This window comes from Schistocerca cancellata, chromosome 3, assembly GCF_023864275.1.
Source record: "Schistocerca cancellata isolate TAMUIC-IGC-003103 chromosome 3, iqSchCanc2.1, whole genome shotgun sequence".
Classification (NCBI taxonomy): domain Eukaryota; kingdom Metazoa; phylum Arthropoda; class Insecta; order Orthoptera; family Acrididae; genus Schistocerca; species Schistocerca cancellata.
Window position 1 is genome coordinate 838,632,840 of NC_064628.1, and position 15,659 is coordinate 838,648,498.

The following is a 15,659-nucleotide window of genomic DNA, read 5'->3' on the forward strand; positions in this document are numbered from 1 at the left end:
CACTTGTGTCACTGATTCTGTCTATACAATACTGTGTGTTCACTGTCTGCGATAGCTTTTTGCATTACTCTGTCTCAAGACCCATGCCATCTCACCTGCTTCCTTATGTATATCCCCCAGAAAAGGCCACTAGGACCTAAAATGGCCTAATTTCTGCACACAACCTTTGTCGCAAAACCAGAGAGGACATGAGATTCCCTGGCAGTGGGTTGTCCACCAAAGTAGGCACTGATGACCTGACTTTGCTGAAATGACAGAAGATTTCAGAAGCTGGCATAACAGCAGGTCCACCTGATCCAGTAGGGGTGAGGACCCATTTACAGGCTGTAGGGAAAGAACAGCACAGGTTCCATCTCTATGAGCTCAGCATCAGGAGTTGCAGAAGCAACTGTTGGAAGTGTCCTATTCTGTGGGTAACAGTAGGTTGGTGGAGAGCATGGTGTTGACACCAGCAGGTGTGGAAGCTGCAGCATTTGCAAGACTCCTACTAGGAAAATGCCACATATGACCCTATCGTAAGGCTGGTGTAGAGAGCAACAGGTTGCAAACCAAACTGATTTGAATGACGGGTCAGGAGCTCCCGACCGACATTCACCACGAACATGTCGGCCATTATTGCCCAGCAATACACTCGGCAGCCAGCCCTGTTGCTGGCAAAAAACTGGGCTCAAACAGCACCCCATGAGGGAAATACAGTAGGCCACTATACCAGAGGATCATGTAGGTAAAAAGACGAGGGCTAGTAGAAATCCTTGGGTAACAGAAGAAATACTGAATTTAATTGATGAAAGGAGAAAATATAAAAATGCAGTAAATGAAGCAGGCAAAAAGGAATACAAACGTCTCAAAAATGAGATCGACAGGAAGTGCAAAATTTCTAAGCAGACAAATGTAAGGATGTAGAGGCTTATCTCACGAGGGGTCTCCCTCTCCCCGATGTTATTCAATCTGTATATTGAGCAAGCAGTAAAGGAAACAAAAGAAAAATTTGGAGTAGGTATTAAAATCCATGGAGAAGAAATAAAAACGTTGAGGTTCGCCGATGACATTGTAATTCTGTCGGATACTGCCTACAGAAAAATTAAAGAGACCTTTGGAGATAAGAGAACCACTTGTATGAACATCAAGGGCTCAGATGGAAACCCAGTTCTAAGCAAAGAAGGGAAAGCAGAAAGGTGGAAGGAGTATATAGAGGGTCTATACAAGGGCGATGCACTTGAGGACAATATTACGGAAATGGAAGAGGATGTAGATGAAGATGAAATGGGAGATACGATACTGCGTGAAGAGTTTGACAGAGCACTGAAAGACCTGAGTCGAAACAAGGCCCCCGGAGTAGACAACATTCCATTGGAACTACTGACGGCCTTGGGAGAGCCAGTCCTGACAAAACTCTACCATCTGGTGAGCAAGATGTATGAAACAGGCGAAATACCCTCAGACTTCAAGAAGAATATAATAATTCCAATCCCAAAGAAAGCAGGTGTTGACAGATGTGAAAATTACCGAACAATCAGTTTAATAAGCCACAGTTGCAAAATACTAACACGAATTCTTTACAGACGAATGGAAAAACTAGTAAAAGTCGATCTCGGGGAAGATCAGTTTGGATTCCGTAGAAATACTGGAACACGTGAGGCAATACTGACCTTACGACTTATCTTAGAAGAAAGATTAAGGAAAGACAAACCTACGTTTCTAGCATTTGTAGACTTAGAGAAAGCTTTTGACAATGTTGACTGGAATACTCTCTTTCAAATTCTGAAGGTGGCAGGGGTAAAATACAGGGAGCGAAAGGCTATTTACAGTTTGTACAGAAACCAGATGACAGTTATAAGAGTCGAGGGGCATGAAAGGGAAGCAGTGGTTGGGAAGGGAGTAAGACAGGGTTGTAGCCTCTCCCCGATGTTATTCAATCTGTATATTGAGCAAGCAGTAAAGGAAACAAAAGAAAAATTTGGAGTAGGTATTAAAATCCATGGAGAAGAAATAAAAACGTTGAGGTTCGCCGATGACATTGTAATTCTGTCGGAGACAGCAATGGACTTGGAAGAGCAGTTGAACGGAATGGATGGTGTCTTGAAGGGAGGATATAAGATGAACATCAACAAAAGCAAAACGAGGATAATGGAATGTAGTCGAATTAAGTCGGGTGATGTTGAGGGTATTAGATTAGGAAATGAGACACTTAAAGTAGTAAAGGAGGTTTGCTATTTGGGGAGCAAAATAACTGATGATGGTCGAAGTAGAGAGGATATAAAATGTAGACTGGCAATGGCAAGGAAAGCGTTTCTAAAGAAGAGAAATTTGTTAACATCGAGTATAGATTTAAGCGTCAGGAAATCATTTCTGAAAGTATTTGTATGGAGTGTAGCCATGTATGGAAGTGAAACATGGACAGTAAATAGTTTGGACAAGAAGAGAATAGAAGCTTTTGAAATGTGGTGCTACAGAAGAATGCTGAAGATTAGATGGGTAGATCACATAACTAATGAGGAAGTATTGAATAGGATTGGGGAAAAGAGAAGTTTGTGGCACAACTTGACCAGAAGAAGGGATCGGTTGGTAGGACATGTTCTGAGGCATCAAGGGATCACCAATTTAGTATTGGAGGGCAGCGTGGAGGGTAAAAATCGTAGGGGGAGACCTAGAGATGAATACACTAAGCAGATTCAGAAGGATGTAGGTTGCAGTAGGTACTGGGAGATGAAGAAGCTTGCACAGGATAGAGTAGCATGGAGAGCTGCATCAAACCAGTCTCAGGACTGAAGACCACAACAACAACAACTATACCAGACTGCACTCATTAACCAGCACCACCTGCTATGAGGCTAGGAAGCGAGACAGTGCATCATTGTAGGACGAGGCAGTCACAGACTTCAGCATTTGGATCTTGAAGGTTCACAAAAATCATTCTACTTCTGAATGAAATGGGGCAGTAGCCAGATGTTGGATGCAACCGTGAATGCAAAAATTCTGAAACTCCTATGACACACATTGCCAACCATCATCAGAGATTAGGGTCTAGGAGCAGCCCTCAATGGCAAAAATGACAAACAACATATGAATAGTTGCTCACGATGTGGCAGATGATGGCTACATACAAGAAATTAGACAATGCATTTACTGCTAATAACAACATACTTCCCAGAAATGGATCTGTAAAGACAACGTGCAGCTTGTCCCAAGGAGACTCTGGGACTAGCCAAGGGAAAAACTGATGTGGTGGTGCGGCATAGTTCTGCCCACAGGCCGCAAAAGCCCATACAAGATATTCACTGCCATAATCAATTATCAGCTAGCAGATGTGCTGCCATGACAGCCTTCACACAAGAAATACTCCACAATGATGCATGCAGCAGAAGAAGTATGCGAGAACACAGCACCAGAGGGACGATGACTTGACAGCTTTGCTCCTCCATGGCAAGCACGATGACCCCCTGGACAACATTGAATCAACTGTGTAGCAGGAGAAACATACGTCACGCCAAGTCTGTTCCCAAAGAAGTGCATTCGGTCCATCCCGTCTGGATTGCTTAACTTATTTTCTGGGAAAGCGTGTCAGCAGCTGTAGCAGCCACAACCTCCAGTGCTGTCAAAAAAGATTTAGCAATGTCTGCTGCAAGGTATCATTCAATTTGGAAACAAGAGCCTCCTGTCAACTGAACTACAGATTGGATCCCACTGGCAGTCACGACAGTGCACATGCATTAGCGTGCTGGGTGATGGACCAGTAACAAATATCATTGCAATAATTGCTGAGAAAAAGTGCCCAACTCTGCAAACAGTGTGCAGTCCTCCGCACGAGTTTAGAACCAGGGTTAAATAACGAATTATGTGCTCATGGTCAGTGAAGAGTACAAAATTTTCTCTATATAATTAAAAAATATATATGCTGAAAATGATAGCCAGTGCCTCCTCTTCCATCTGTGAACAGTTACATTATGCTGTTGAAATATCTTTGGTGTGTACTGGGACACATCAGTGGCCAGGGTTAGTGGGTTAAAAACAGTGCCTAAGAGACTGAAAAGCCCACTGATAGTCCACAGACCACATGAATTTCATGGCCTTTTGATACAGCCAGTTAAGAGGATGGCAGATATGCGCATATGGTGAAGGGGAGTATGCTATTGCCGATGACTTACATAGGCCACGAAATTGTTTGCCTAACCCAAGGTATTCTCAAACAGGTGGTCATATGACTTCAGTAAAGAGTCCAGACCCTGAAATAGGATCAGCCAGGACTCTACATTGACTTTGTCAATGATCTGGTACCCAAAAACAGAAAGTGTCCAGCCCAGAAATATTTTGTGCCAAAGGTGAATTTACCGCAAACAATGTAAACTATCCTTCAACCTTCTTGAAATGAGCTGAGATGGAAAATTGCCAACACAATGAGATATGTTGTTTACTATAAGATACCACTTATGTAGAAGTCACTGCAACACTATACAGCCCAAGAGCCCATACATGTCTAAATTAATTAGACTAACCTTTGCCCCTATGTTGACATGTAACTCAATTGGCTGCCTGTCCACATCCAATGACAGGAAAATATGCTGGGGTGATGCCTGTGGGGTGCCAGAGACAGTCTCTAGTCCAGGGAAAATACTGGGGCCTCAGACAACCAGCCTGTGGCTCACTGACTGCCACAAAATGATGGCAGCTGGCTGACGTCTCAGCATACCCCACACATGGCATCAATATACAAGCAATCCTGTCAAGCATGCACCTAATGACAATTTGGGCAGGACCACTGACTTGCCCACTGAGTGCAGAAGGAGAGCAATGTCAAGAGCCCAAAAAACATTGCAAGCAAGGATCCCAACTTCTCCATTTACTTGGGCCTACCGAATTCACAGCAGATGAAGAAAAGGCAGCACAGTGACATAACGGTGCACTCAGATCATCAATGATGTCATCAAATGGTGGCTCAGCAGAAGGCAAGGTCACCCTGCCAATCCCACCGGGCACTGTTTACCAAGTTTATCTAACTTCGCCACCTGCCAACTGTCGGAAAGTATGTCCCTCGCCACTGCTGTAAGTTCGTGTTATTAAGCAATCTGGGCAAATTCAACTAATGAAAGGTTGTACGAGACCAATGCCCTGACTTGTACCTCAGATTTTGGTGTTAATCAAATAAACACATCCCTAATTAGTGAGCCGGCATACATTGGGGACACTCAAACTGACACTGGTGCAAGAGAGCCTGCAGATTGGTGATCCAGACAGCACACAACTGCCAGGGGTACTTGTGGTGCTTGTTAAATTGCAACTGTGCCACCAACACATAGGATTAATTTCCAGAATTCTGTGTGAGCAGCTGACAAAATGCTGCAAAGATAAGTTTGCCAGCCTCAGCAGAGGAATTCAAATTTTGCACAATTTAGTACAACCCCGCACTGCAGGACAATAACTTGGCGGCCTTATCAGCTGGATTGATAATACACCTGGCAGTGCAGTAAGAACTGGTGAAGGCAATTCTCCCACGTTTCTGCAGACTTGGCAAAACTGGCAAACGGAGTCGGGAGTAACAGGGGAGAAGGATTCTCTGGAGGCACCTGACTGCTACAAGTGTGGCGTGAGAGCAGATCAAATATGCATTCTGTTTGAGCAGCTGTTGTTGCTGCTTCTAGATGCACAACTGTTACTGCCAGCATTGCAAGCATGCTGGGTTTATTGTGGCCACAAATAAACACAACGAAACAAATAAAAGCGTCACACTTGTACACATGTCCTCAATCGCCACTTTTGTTTCTGTACAAGAATAACAATGTTGCGAAACCATCCTGTTGGCACAAATGTCACTACATTAGGGGGGTACATGGCTCAGAAGTTGGGTGCTGGACCCCATGTAGAGCCTGGCACAAAGAAAAGCACAACTCATGTTCAGTGCAAATAACAATACAGACTAGCATATGGAACCAAGCGCAGGCTATGATGTGAGAGGCCAGGTGCATGTTAGTCAATCTCAGCATAAGAACTGACCCGCCTGGCATACTGCCGCCTGCAAGCAAACACCTGGGTCACTAGTCCTGCCCATACAATTGTCTGCATGCACCGTCCATGATAGGTTTACACACTACTTTGCTGTGAGACGCACGCCAGACCTCCTGTGTCCATATGTATGCCCCTTGGCGGGGCAGTGGTAAGATGTATGGAAAAAGCCTTGCATTTATGTCTATTGTAGGACCATAGACAAGGGGTTGGGCACAACAGTGGAATGGGGACGGGTTGGGGGCAGGTGTGGAATAGGGACGGGAAAGAATACTGCTTAGGTTGGGTGGGCTGTGCAATATCACAGAGAATGTGACTCAGTTACTTCAGTCCTGTGGAATAATGACAAGGGGACATTCCCTATTGTCAATGAAAGATCTTGATGAAACTTGGAAGATGTGTAGAGGAGACAAAATAATGCAATACACATTTTTTTGTTTGTGCCCTGTTTCACTTTTAAGTGGGAAAATGCGCCCTGAAAGGTAATTTGGCATATTAGGTTTAGAGGGAGTCTTGAAACCATGAAACATAAAAAATATGTTTCACATAAAAACTGAAATGTAACTAACATTCTACAAAACTGTATAATCAATTTTTGAAAAGAAATTTTGGACTTTTGAAATTTAGGCCACCACAATTACTGAATTTTGCAAGATGGAAACTTTTGTTACGACAAAAAATAAAGAAGCTTTCACGACACCTACATCCATGTTTAATAAAGCTGCTTTCCGTAATACCATTTTTGGAAAATAAGTTGTATACAATGTGCTATCAGAGTACGTGTAACATATCTAATTAAATTATCTGTTCATTTGTATTCTAATTACATGTTTTACTTATTTTGGTGTATGTTTTATACTGGTATATTATGCTGCAAATTAATTTTTTTCATTTTTTTAGTTTTCTGTTTCACATATGTGTATTTTCTTAATTGAAATAATAAGTAACCCATTATTATGATATAAAATCATTACAATAATGATAATCACTAAACAAATGCTTACAACATTACATTTTTTACAGCACACACACACAAAGTAAATGGATTTCTCCTGTGCTGGGAAAGACATCTGTTTCACTTGATTTTGATGCAGTCACAAGAACATTTGGGACTTCATAAAGAAATGCTTAAATTCTTGGTCCAGACTCTCCATTGCTTTCTTAACTTTCCAGCTACGGAGACTAATGGGTGAATCGTTTAAGTGAAGTACTTTTCATGGTGCATCTCCAAGGCTACAGAAGAAAAGATCTCACAAACAGTGTATGCACCACCAGCCAACCCCTATCTGTTAGGGTGATGCGTTCGAGTAAGTACTGCTCAGTGCACTAACTGCCAAAAACCGTTGCTGTGACAAATTCTTCACGACACAATGAAAATGATTTCAGAGCTAGTTTCATACATTAATAGCTGCTTCTGAAGACTATTAGTTGAAGATTATAAAGGGTGCCACATGTGGCAACACAGCCTGTTACCATCTCCAGGTACCAGCCCTCTCCGTCACCACTCCTCATTAGTCACATCCCAGAGATGCTGTAGTTTGTGGCCTGCAGTAGAACGAGGTTCGCCAATTAGCAGCCCATGGGGTACAAGGCTACACTGCTAGTTGGCAACATCACAGACAACATCGTGAATCTGACTAGAGCTGTGCATGCTGGTGTCTGCTCACTGGTGCCTCCTGTTATATAAGCAAGTGCTGCAGGTTCCATTGCAGTCTCATCTGCTGCCTGATACTACTACGGAACTGTACATCACTGCACGACTTCTAGACCTCACGACATTCTTAGGACCTCTCTTTCAAGGAATGATTTTTGATTACTATGCATTACATGTATTTCTGGACATGGTCCTCCACACGGATGTTTCTTCAGATTCTTCTTCAGACTGCCTGTACCTGTCACTGAACCTGTGGTGTTGAACAAACTTGTTCCTGCACTGAGCTGAGATTTTGTACTGTGTGTAAAGTACATCTGTTTGCAAATAGGAGAGATGCCAACCATTAAACCAGTTAAAATTTTCCGAATCCTAAATGACCATTCCAACAATCTGGAATTCCCTGAGAGTTTCACCAATTCACAGGGAATGGAACCAAAAGGCATCATTGTAGCATTTATTTGTGAAAGAATAGATGGACATTTGACTGTAATAGAACAAGATAATGGGCTATGGTTTAATGGGTCACAGCTCCATGACATAGCAATGATTGTGATCTGATTGTGAAACATATAAAGAGTCCTTCACCCAGGCAATGTCCTATCTTCAGAAAGCGAATTAAATATCAAATATAAGAAATCTGCGGTTGAATTTTTGAATAACAGAAAGAGGGGGAAAATGCTGCTTTCATACACACAGCATAAATATCACAAAGTTATGTTAGTGAAACAGCTGTATTGCTGGGAAAAGTATGTTCTTGATGATGGCTCAAAAGAAAGTACTTCAGGTTATGGGTCATCAGCTGGTTACACATAATATTGACCTACGAAAATGGGCCTTGCAGACAAGCAGGGAAGTTAAGTTACATAATTTCAAGGCAAGCTCCAAATGGCTATTGCATTTTAAAAAGGTACACAGGCTTGTATCTTGGAAAATAACAATGTTTTTAACTATACACTATATAAACGATAAAAATGATCTCGAAGAAATCATTTTATGATTTGTAGTGCAAGTTAAGGAGCATAACAGGCTGAAAATGTGTACAACTCTGATCAGGGCAGAGTCAACCTGAAGTTTCACTCAGGACATACTTTGTTCAATAAGATGTTCAATAAGAGTGCAAAGAAAGTTGAATCCAAGGTGCAGTCATTGTCTTCAATTACTCACAGTTACGTGATTCAGCCTACAGTCTCTGCAGCAGGCAAATTGCTGACATCTCTTTTCGTAGTTTTAAAAGAAACTAACATTAAGATTGGACGGTGAATTAGAGAATGTCGTTCTAAAGCCTCAAATATTTTTGTGGTGACATTGACATCTCATAAACTAATGTCTGGCCATGTCAAAAGATATTTGACAGTTTTCTTTCCCAGTTTGGGAAAAAAACCTGTATTATTGTATTCCTGGGGTGGTCAGTGATAAAGAACAGTTCTGAGTGTTGTACCTGAGGACAAGGAACTTGTTCATCTGGTGATCCCAAAATGCTCGATGGGGTAGGTAGAGCCGTTGGACATGTACAGTTCTCGACGTTGGGAGAAATTTGTGAAAAGATTTTCAAATCTAGTTCTGTTGCATGATTATGATATCAATCTCTACTTGAGAAACAAGTTAAACAATCTGCATTCACTAATACACAATCAGCTATCTTCACCGATGATTTACAATGTACTGAAATATGCGTGGCACAAATCAGGATATTTAGAAGAACAGCCGTCACTATTTGCAGCACTTGATGAACATTGTTTTTTATTGACCTGTCCACTGTGTGTATTATGTGAAGAACTGTCGTTCATTGTGTGTGCATAGTGTACAAAAACATTATGTTTTAGCATTTCTTTCCTGATTATCATTACTGTAATAAGTTTGCTTCATAATAATGAGATAAGTATCATTTTCAATTAACGGAATACACATGACGTGAAATGTTAAAAAAAGAAGAAGAAAGGACATTAATCACAAACATAAAATAACAATTTACACACTACATTAAAAATATGTACAGTATAACAAATAATTGGAACAATAATGCACATTCAGATATTTTGATTAGGTGGGTAGATCACGTAACTAATGAGGAGGTATTGAATAGGATTGGGGAGAAGAGAAGTTTGTGGCACAACTTGACTAGAAGAAGGGATCGGTTGGTAGGACATGTCCTGAGGCATCAAGGGATCACAAATTTGGCATTGGAGGGCAGTGTGGAGGGTAAAAATCGTAGAGGGAGACCAAGAGATGAATATACTAAACAGATTCAGAAGGATGTAGGTTGCAGTAGGTACTGGGAGATGAAGGAGCTTGCACAGAATAGATTAGCATGGAGAGCTGCATCAAACCAATCTCAGGACTGAAGACCACAACAACAACAACATGTTACACATACTACAATGGCACATTTTGTGCCACTCACTTTCCAGAAATGGTATTACAGAAACCAGGTTTATTACACATGGACGTATGTGGCATGAAAACTTCTTAATTTATGGTGTAACAAAAGTTTCCATTTCGCAAAATTCATTCATCGTGGGTTGGTAATTTTCAAATTTTTCTGACAGTTAATTATACAGTTTTCAAGAAGATTAATTACATGTAAATTTTTATTATTATTATTATTTTTTTTTTTTTTTTTTTTAAATTTTGTGGTTTCGAAGCAATTTCCTCCACACCTAATATGCCAATTTAACTTTCAGAGTGTGCTTTACCCCTTAGAAGTGAAATTGGGCACAAACAAAAAAGTATGTATTGCATTATTTTGCCTCCTCTACACACCCATCAAGGTTCATCAAGATCGTTCATTGATACATGGGAATGTTCCGTTGTAAGTCATGAGGAAGTTGCTCCTTTGTAGCCAATAAATGGGTATGGGTGGGGAGGGGGGAAGGGGCAGACTTGCAGGTGGCTGGGGAGACAAGGTGTGGAAGATCTGTTTCTGGAGACGGTGGTGAGGATAATTTCAGTCTGTGATGCCTTCACTGAGATCCCTGGCATATTTGATAAGGGACTGCTCGTCACTACAGGTAGCTACGCTGTGTGGAAAGGACTTTGTGTTGTATAATGCATGGTAGGTGTCAAAGCAGAGGAATCATTAGTAGTTGGTAGGTTTGATGAGGACAGAGGTACTGATGTAGACATCCTTGAGGTGGAAATTAAAATTCAGAAGGATGGCTAATTGAGTTGTGGAAAACCAGGTGAAGTGCATGGGGGAGAAGGTGCAGAGGTTCCATATCATGAAGATGTCATCAGTGAATCTAAACAAGGTGAGGGGTTTTGCATTCTGGGTGTCTAGGAAGGAGTCCTCTAAATGGCCAATGAATACGTTGATGTAGAATGGTGCCATTTGGGTGCACATAACTGTACCATGGATTTCTTTGTACATGATGCTCCAGAGGAGAAGTACTTGTGGGTGATGATATAGTTGGTCATGGTGACCAGGGAGGAGGCTGTGGGTTTGGAGTCAGTCAGGCACTGGAAAAGGTAGTGTTCATAGGCAGCAAGTCCTGGCCTTGCGTTTTATGTTGAAGGAGGTGGCACAGACAGTGATAGGCAGTGTGTCATATGACAATGGTACAGGAACTGTGGGAAGTTAGTAGAGGAAATGATCATGTCTTTTATATAGTAGAGTAGGTTATCAGTAATAGACTGAAGATGGTGGTCACAAGAGCACAGATTGTCTCTATGGAGGCACAAGAAACATACACAATGGGGCAGACAGTGTAAACATAAAATGAACAAACACATGCACGTCTGCACTGTCCTTGCTATCTACATTGTCTTGGTACTACATTTAATAATCATAAATATGAGGTTCTAAATGAACCTAAAATATGCCCAATTAAGTAGAAATGTTCCACTCCATCCTTAAGCTACTAATTTCCAAATAATCCTCACACCTGAAGTTTACTTTCATTTGAGCTCCAAGGTTCTGCCAATAATGATCCTTATCTGCACTCACATTTTACTCCTAGCAAATTAACACTCTGATTGTCATTGTAGGCTAAACATAATTCAATTCCTGGTCTGACAGAATTTTAACTAGTCACAAATGTTTTATGCCCTATTCCAAACTTAATAACTGTGCCCAACATCCTTTTCCAGAGAAATGAAACAAAGAACAGCATTCCATCTTCACTCTTATTATTATCACTGCAGTAATTTGGCTCATTACAATGATTTTCGCTCCAGTGTCGTATTTGGACATATATGACGCTTGTGCATTTCAGTTTCAGAGGATCAAGGGAAGAGTCCCAATACACCCATCTGCTCTGACTGTGACGTGTGTGTTGTGTGACATCATTGTGGCACAGTGTTATTGAGTTGAATCGATTTTGTAGATGGAATGTCATAGCATTTGACAGCATGCTCTTGTGACGGATGTTCATGTCTGGAAATGTCTGTCTTATGTGCAGTACTTTGTGTAATCATTCTGTGAACTGGTTGTTGAAAGCGTGTGCTGTACCCTCAGTGAGTTATTCACTGTGGGTTGCACTGGGTGATGATATGGTGACAATGATAAGTTTTTTACAGGAGTCTGGTTTGACTGCCAACTTTGAGAGGTGTTATGTGTGCAACAACAATATGAAGTTGACTAGAGCCCTGGCTTCTCGGACCAGGGACCTACATATGTGGCAACCTATCCAACAGGGAACCTAGTCCGAGAAAGCTAGGCTGGCTATCAGGGGGATTGTTTTACTTACAGATTAGTTTTGTTATTGTTCATCTTTTCATCTTTCAGCAGCTATTTTGTTTTTTTTTCTGAGGGTTGTTTTTTAAAAATGTGTGAACTGTCTTTTTGTTTGTTTGTACTATTTCTTTGTTGGTTTTGTGTTTAGAGGTTGGTTAATGAGGGAAGGTTGGGGTTGTCTGGATAATTCTGTTCTGTTTTTGTTGGTGAGTTGGTTGTGTGTGCATATATAAGTGTATGGGGGGGGGGGGGGGGGGGGGAACCTAGTTGTATTCATCAGTAGCTTTGGTTAGTAAATATTTGTTTGTTTTATTTGGTTTTTAATGCTTTATGTATTGTTTATTTGTTTTGGTGTATAGTTTTTCATTGGTATTTTAATTAGCTAAGTGAACATAGGGATTTCTGGATTTTCAATTTGTGTGCGAAGTTTTCGTATCATTGGTTTTGTTTGAGCTACATAGGCGAAGGGAATTTTGTGATTCCACATTCTGGAATTACTTATGTTAGTTTTTTGGTATCATGGGTTTCGTTTGAGCTATGCAGGTCAAGCGAAATGGGCAAATCCAGTGGATTTCGTGTTTTGTAGCATTATGTCATATGTTCAGGATTTTTTGGATAATATTTGTTTTGCGAAGGTGGTGTTTTTCATATCGTCATATATTTAACTTTTACCCACCCTAAACCCCGTATTTCCCATGGCTGTCCTGTTAGTTTCATTCTATTTCTGGAGTGAAATATGCTCGTCTCACTTTTATTTTTATTTCATTTGTATGTAGCGACATTATAGTCACCATATTGTATATGCCAGAAGTAGGGGTATCCATCATCTTGATGACACAATGAGTCAAAGCAGACGGGTGGAATTGTATGCTTCTGCAATGCCGTTCTAGCTGTACCAGCAGGCTCTTGTATTGTCTCATTTTTGTGTTTTTGAGAATCTATGTGATAGTACTTTAAACAGCCTAAATTTCTACTATTTTTTTCTGATGTGGTGAAAAGAAACTGAAATACCTAATTTACTGCTGTTCGCCATGCTTCAGTTATCACATTAGTACATAGATAACTGACATTTTAAGTCTTTTTTTTCTTCCTTCATGATAACACCTCACATTTTCCATGACGCAACAATTATTGAGTTGTACAAATAGATGTCGCCAATCCTACAAACAATTTGATCTGTCCAAAGCTGCGCTTGCTTTGGCAACAATGTACTTACATAAATTACATGTCACTTTTAATGTGGCGTGTAGGCCTATTCAAACATTTCATCATATCAAATAACTTTCATTGTGGCACTAAACATATATAAACTCAGTCTATTTTGTGGTCTCTCTATTGACTTGTGCACCAAAACTTATCATAATTTCGATTAAAACTGACATTAATTACATAAATTTGAGTTTTCTGTAGTGCAGGCGTACTTTATGTTTTCTATATGATGAGAGAGAAATGCACTGGACATTTATTTGAAGTCCTTCATAAAGACAGTCAAATAGTGGTGGTGGTGGTGGTTGTTAGCGTTTAACGTACCGTCGACAACAAGGTCATTAGAGACGGAGCGAAGGTCGGGTGAGGAAAGTATTGGGAAGGAAATCGGCCGTGCCCTTTCAAAGGAACCATCCCGGCATTTGCCTGAAACGATTTAGGGAAATCACGGAAAACCTAAATCAGGATGGCCGGAGATGGGATTGAACCGACATCCTCCCGAATGCGAGTCCAGTGTGCTAACCACTGTGCCACCAGTGAAATAGTGAATTTGACCTTAAAGTACTTACCTATTAACTAACAGCTTCGTTAACCAAAACATCATTACAAATAGCAGAGAGATTAAAAAGGAACAATCAGTTGTTTGGATGAATGTTGCAGACTGTCTAAATTCCAAGTCACAATATAATCTGGAACTGATAGACATCTGTCACTAAATGTTGGTACACAGTAATAGTCCTCTGCAAGCAGTTGTTAGGAATGAGAACTAATGCTAAAACAATGTGAAACTTGTATCATCTTTTCTACGCACGGATACTTGAAAGCGAACTAAGAGCCAAACTCATCAGTCATCCCAAGGTCTAAAGATTCTTAACCAATGTATGTTGTACGCTGGTGACAGGTAACTGCTTTATTTATCTGGTCTTTCAATTACTACACAGGACAATGAATGACTTTTTGTAGCCTCTAGCCTGGTTCGATACTGATAACTGGTTTCTCTCCCACCCTCACTGCCGCAACGCCGTTAGTCCTGGCCCTTGATTTTCATACATCTGCAATTTTTAAACTGATGTACTTCTAAAGCTGTTCGAAGAAAATTGCCCTTTTCAAGCATTTCCTTCAATACGCTATGGGATTAGTGTCTTGACTAGAATGTATTCGAAAGTACAGATGTTTCAGCTTCACTTACTCTCGTCTCCACTTCTGTTCGAGTCCATTTGCAGTTGAGGTACTGAATAACAACTTCGTTAAGGCATTTCGGCTTGCACAGATCGTATCTAAAATAAAATAACAGTGTAAGTACGCATTCAATAATACTTGTACCACGAGTAATGAGTTAGAATCAATTGATCGTGGCACCCACCGAGACGCAGTAATTTCGACATTTTTTTTAATTAAAGATATGAAGATCTTCGTTCACATTAACCATGCAAAGCACACTTGTTTACTTCACAACTATTTATTTGTTTACATGTCTTTGAGAACCAAACATTGTATATGGCGAAGACATTATACCGAGTCTACGCAATACCAACGAATGTTGTGTTGCGCACACAGGATTGTGCAGAGAGAGACTAGCTCTACTGGCCATTGCGGAGAAATGGCTTAGCCACTGGCTATAGGAATGTTTCAGAATGAGTTTTTACTCTGCAGGACCCGTAGTCGCGCACGTTTCGCAGGAGAACTTCTGTGAAGTTTGAAAAGAGGTACTGACGGAAATGGAACGGTGAAGGCAAGCCATGAGTCGTACTTGGACAGCCCAGTCAGTAATCGGTAGAGCACTTACCTACGTAAAGCAAAGGTTCCACATTCGAGTATCGTTCCGGCACACAGTTTTAACCTGCCAGGAAGTTTCAAATCGCTGCAAAGTGAAAATTCATTCTGTAAAAAATTCCCTAGTTTATGGCTAAACCATTTATCAATTCCCATCACCACACCAGCACTCCACCTTCTTTCTGAGCAAAAGCGGTGGGTGCAACAGTAAAGTCAGCTCACTGCATGAGTAACATGAAAGCAGCGACAACTACACGTTCCCACTTCAGTGGCTTAGTCTGTGAGGTGTCTCCAGAATGAACTTTTCACTCTGCAGTGAAGTGTGTGCTGGTATGACACTTACAGGCAAATTAAAAC

The 15,659-nt window shown here is 40.9% G+C and overlaps 1 protein-coding gene across 1 annotated transcript in view; it reads right to left on the reverse strand.

Annotated features, from left to right (window-relative positions):
- LOC126177119 (39S ribosomal protein L52, mitochondrial) overlaps window positions 1–15,051 on the reverse strand; it is a 53,469-nt gene extending 38,418 nt beyond the window's left edge. Inside the window, exons 1-2 of the mRNA XM_049924389.1 lie at window positions 14,893–15,051; window positions 14,719–14,806 (exon numbers count right to left, since the gene is read on the reverse strand). Coding sequence (XP_049780346.1) covers window positions 14,719–14,806; window positions 14,893–14,914 — 110 coding nt within the window. The 5' untranslated portion in view covers window positions 14,915–15,051. The remainder of the gene's footprint in view (window positions 1–14,718; window positions 14,807–14,892) is intronic.
- Window positions 15,052–15,659: the final 608 nt, after the last annotated feature.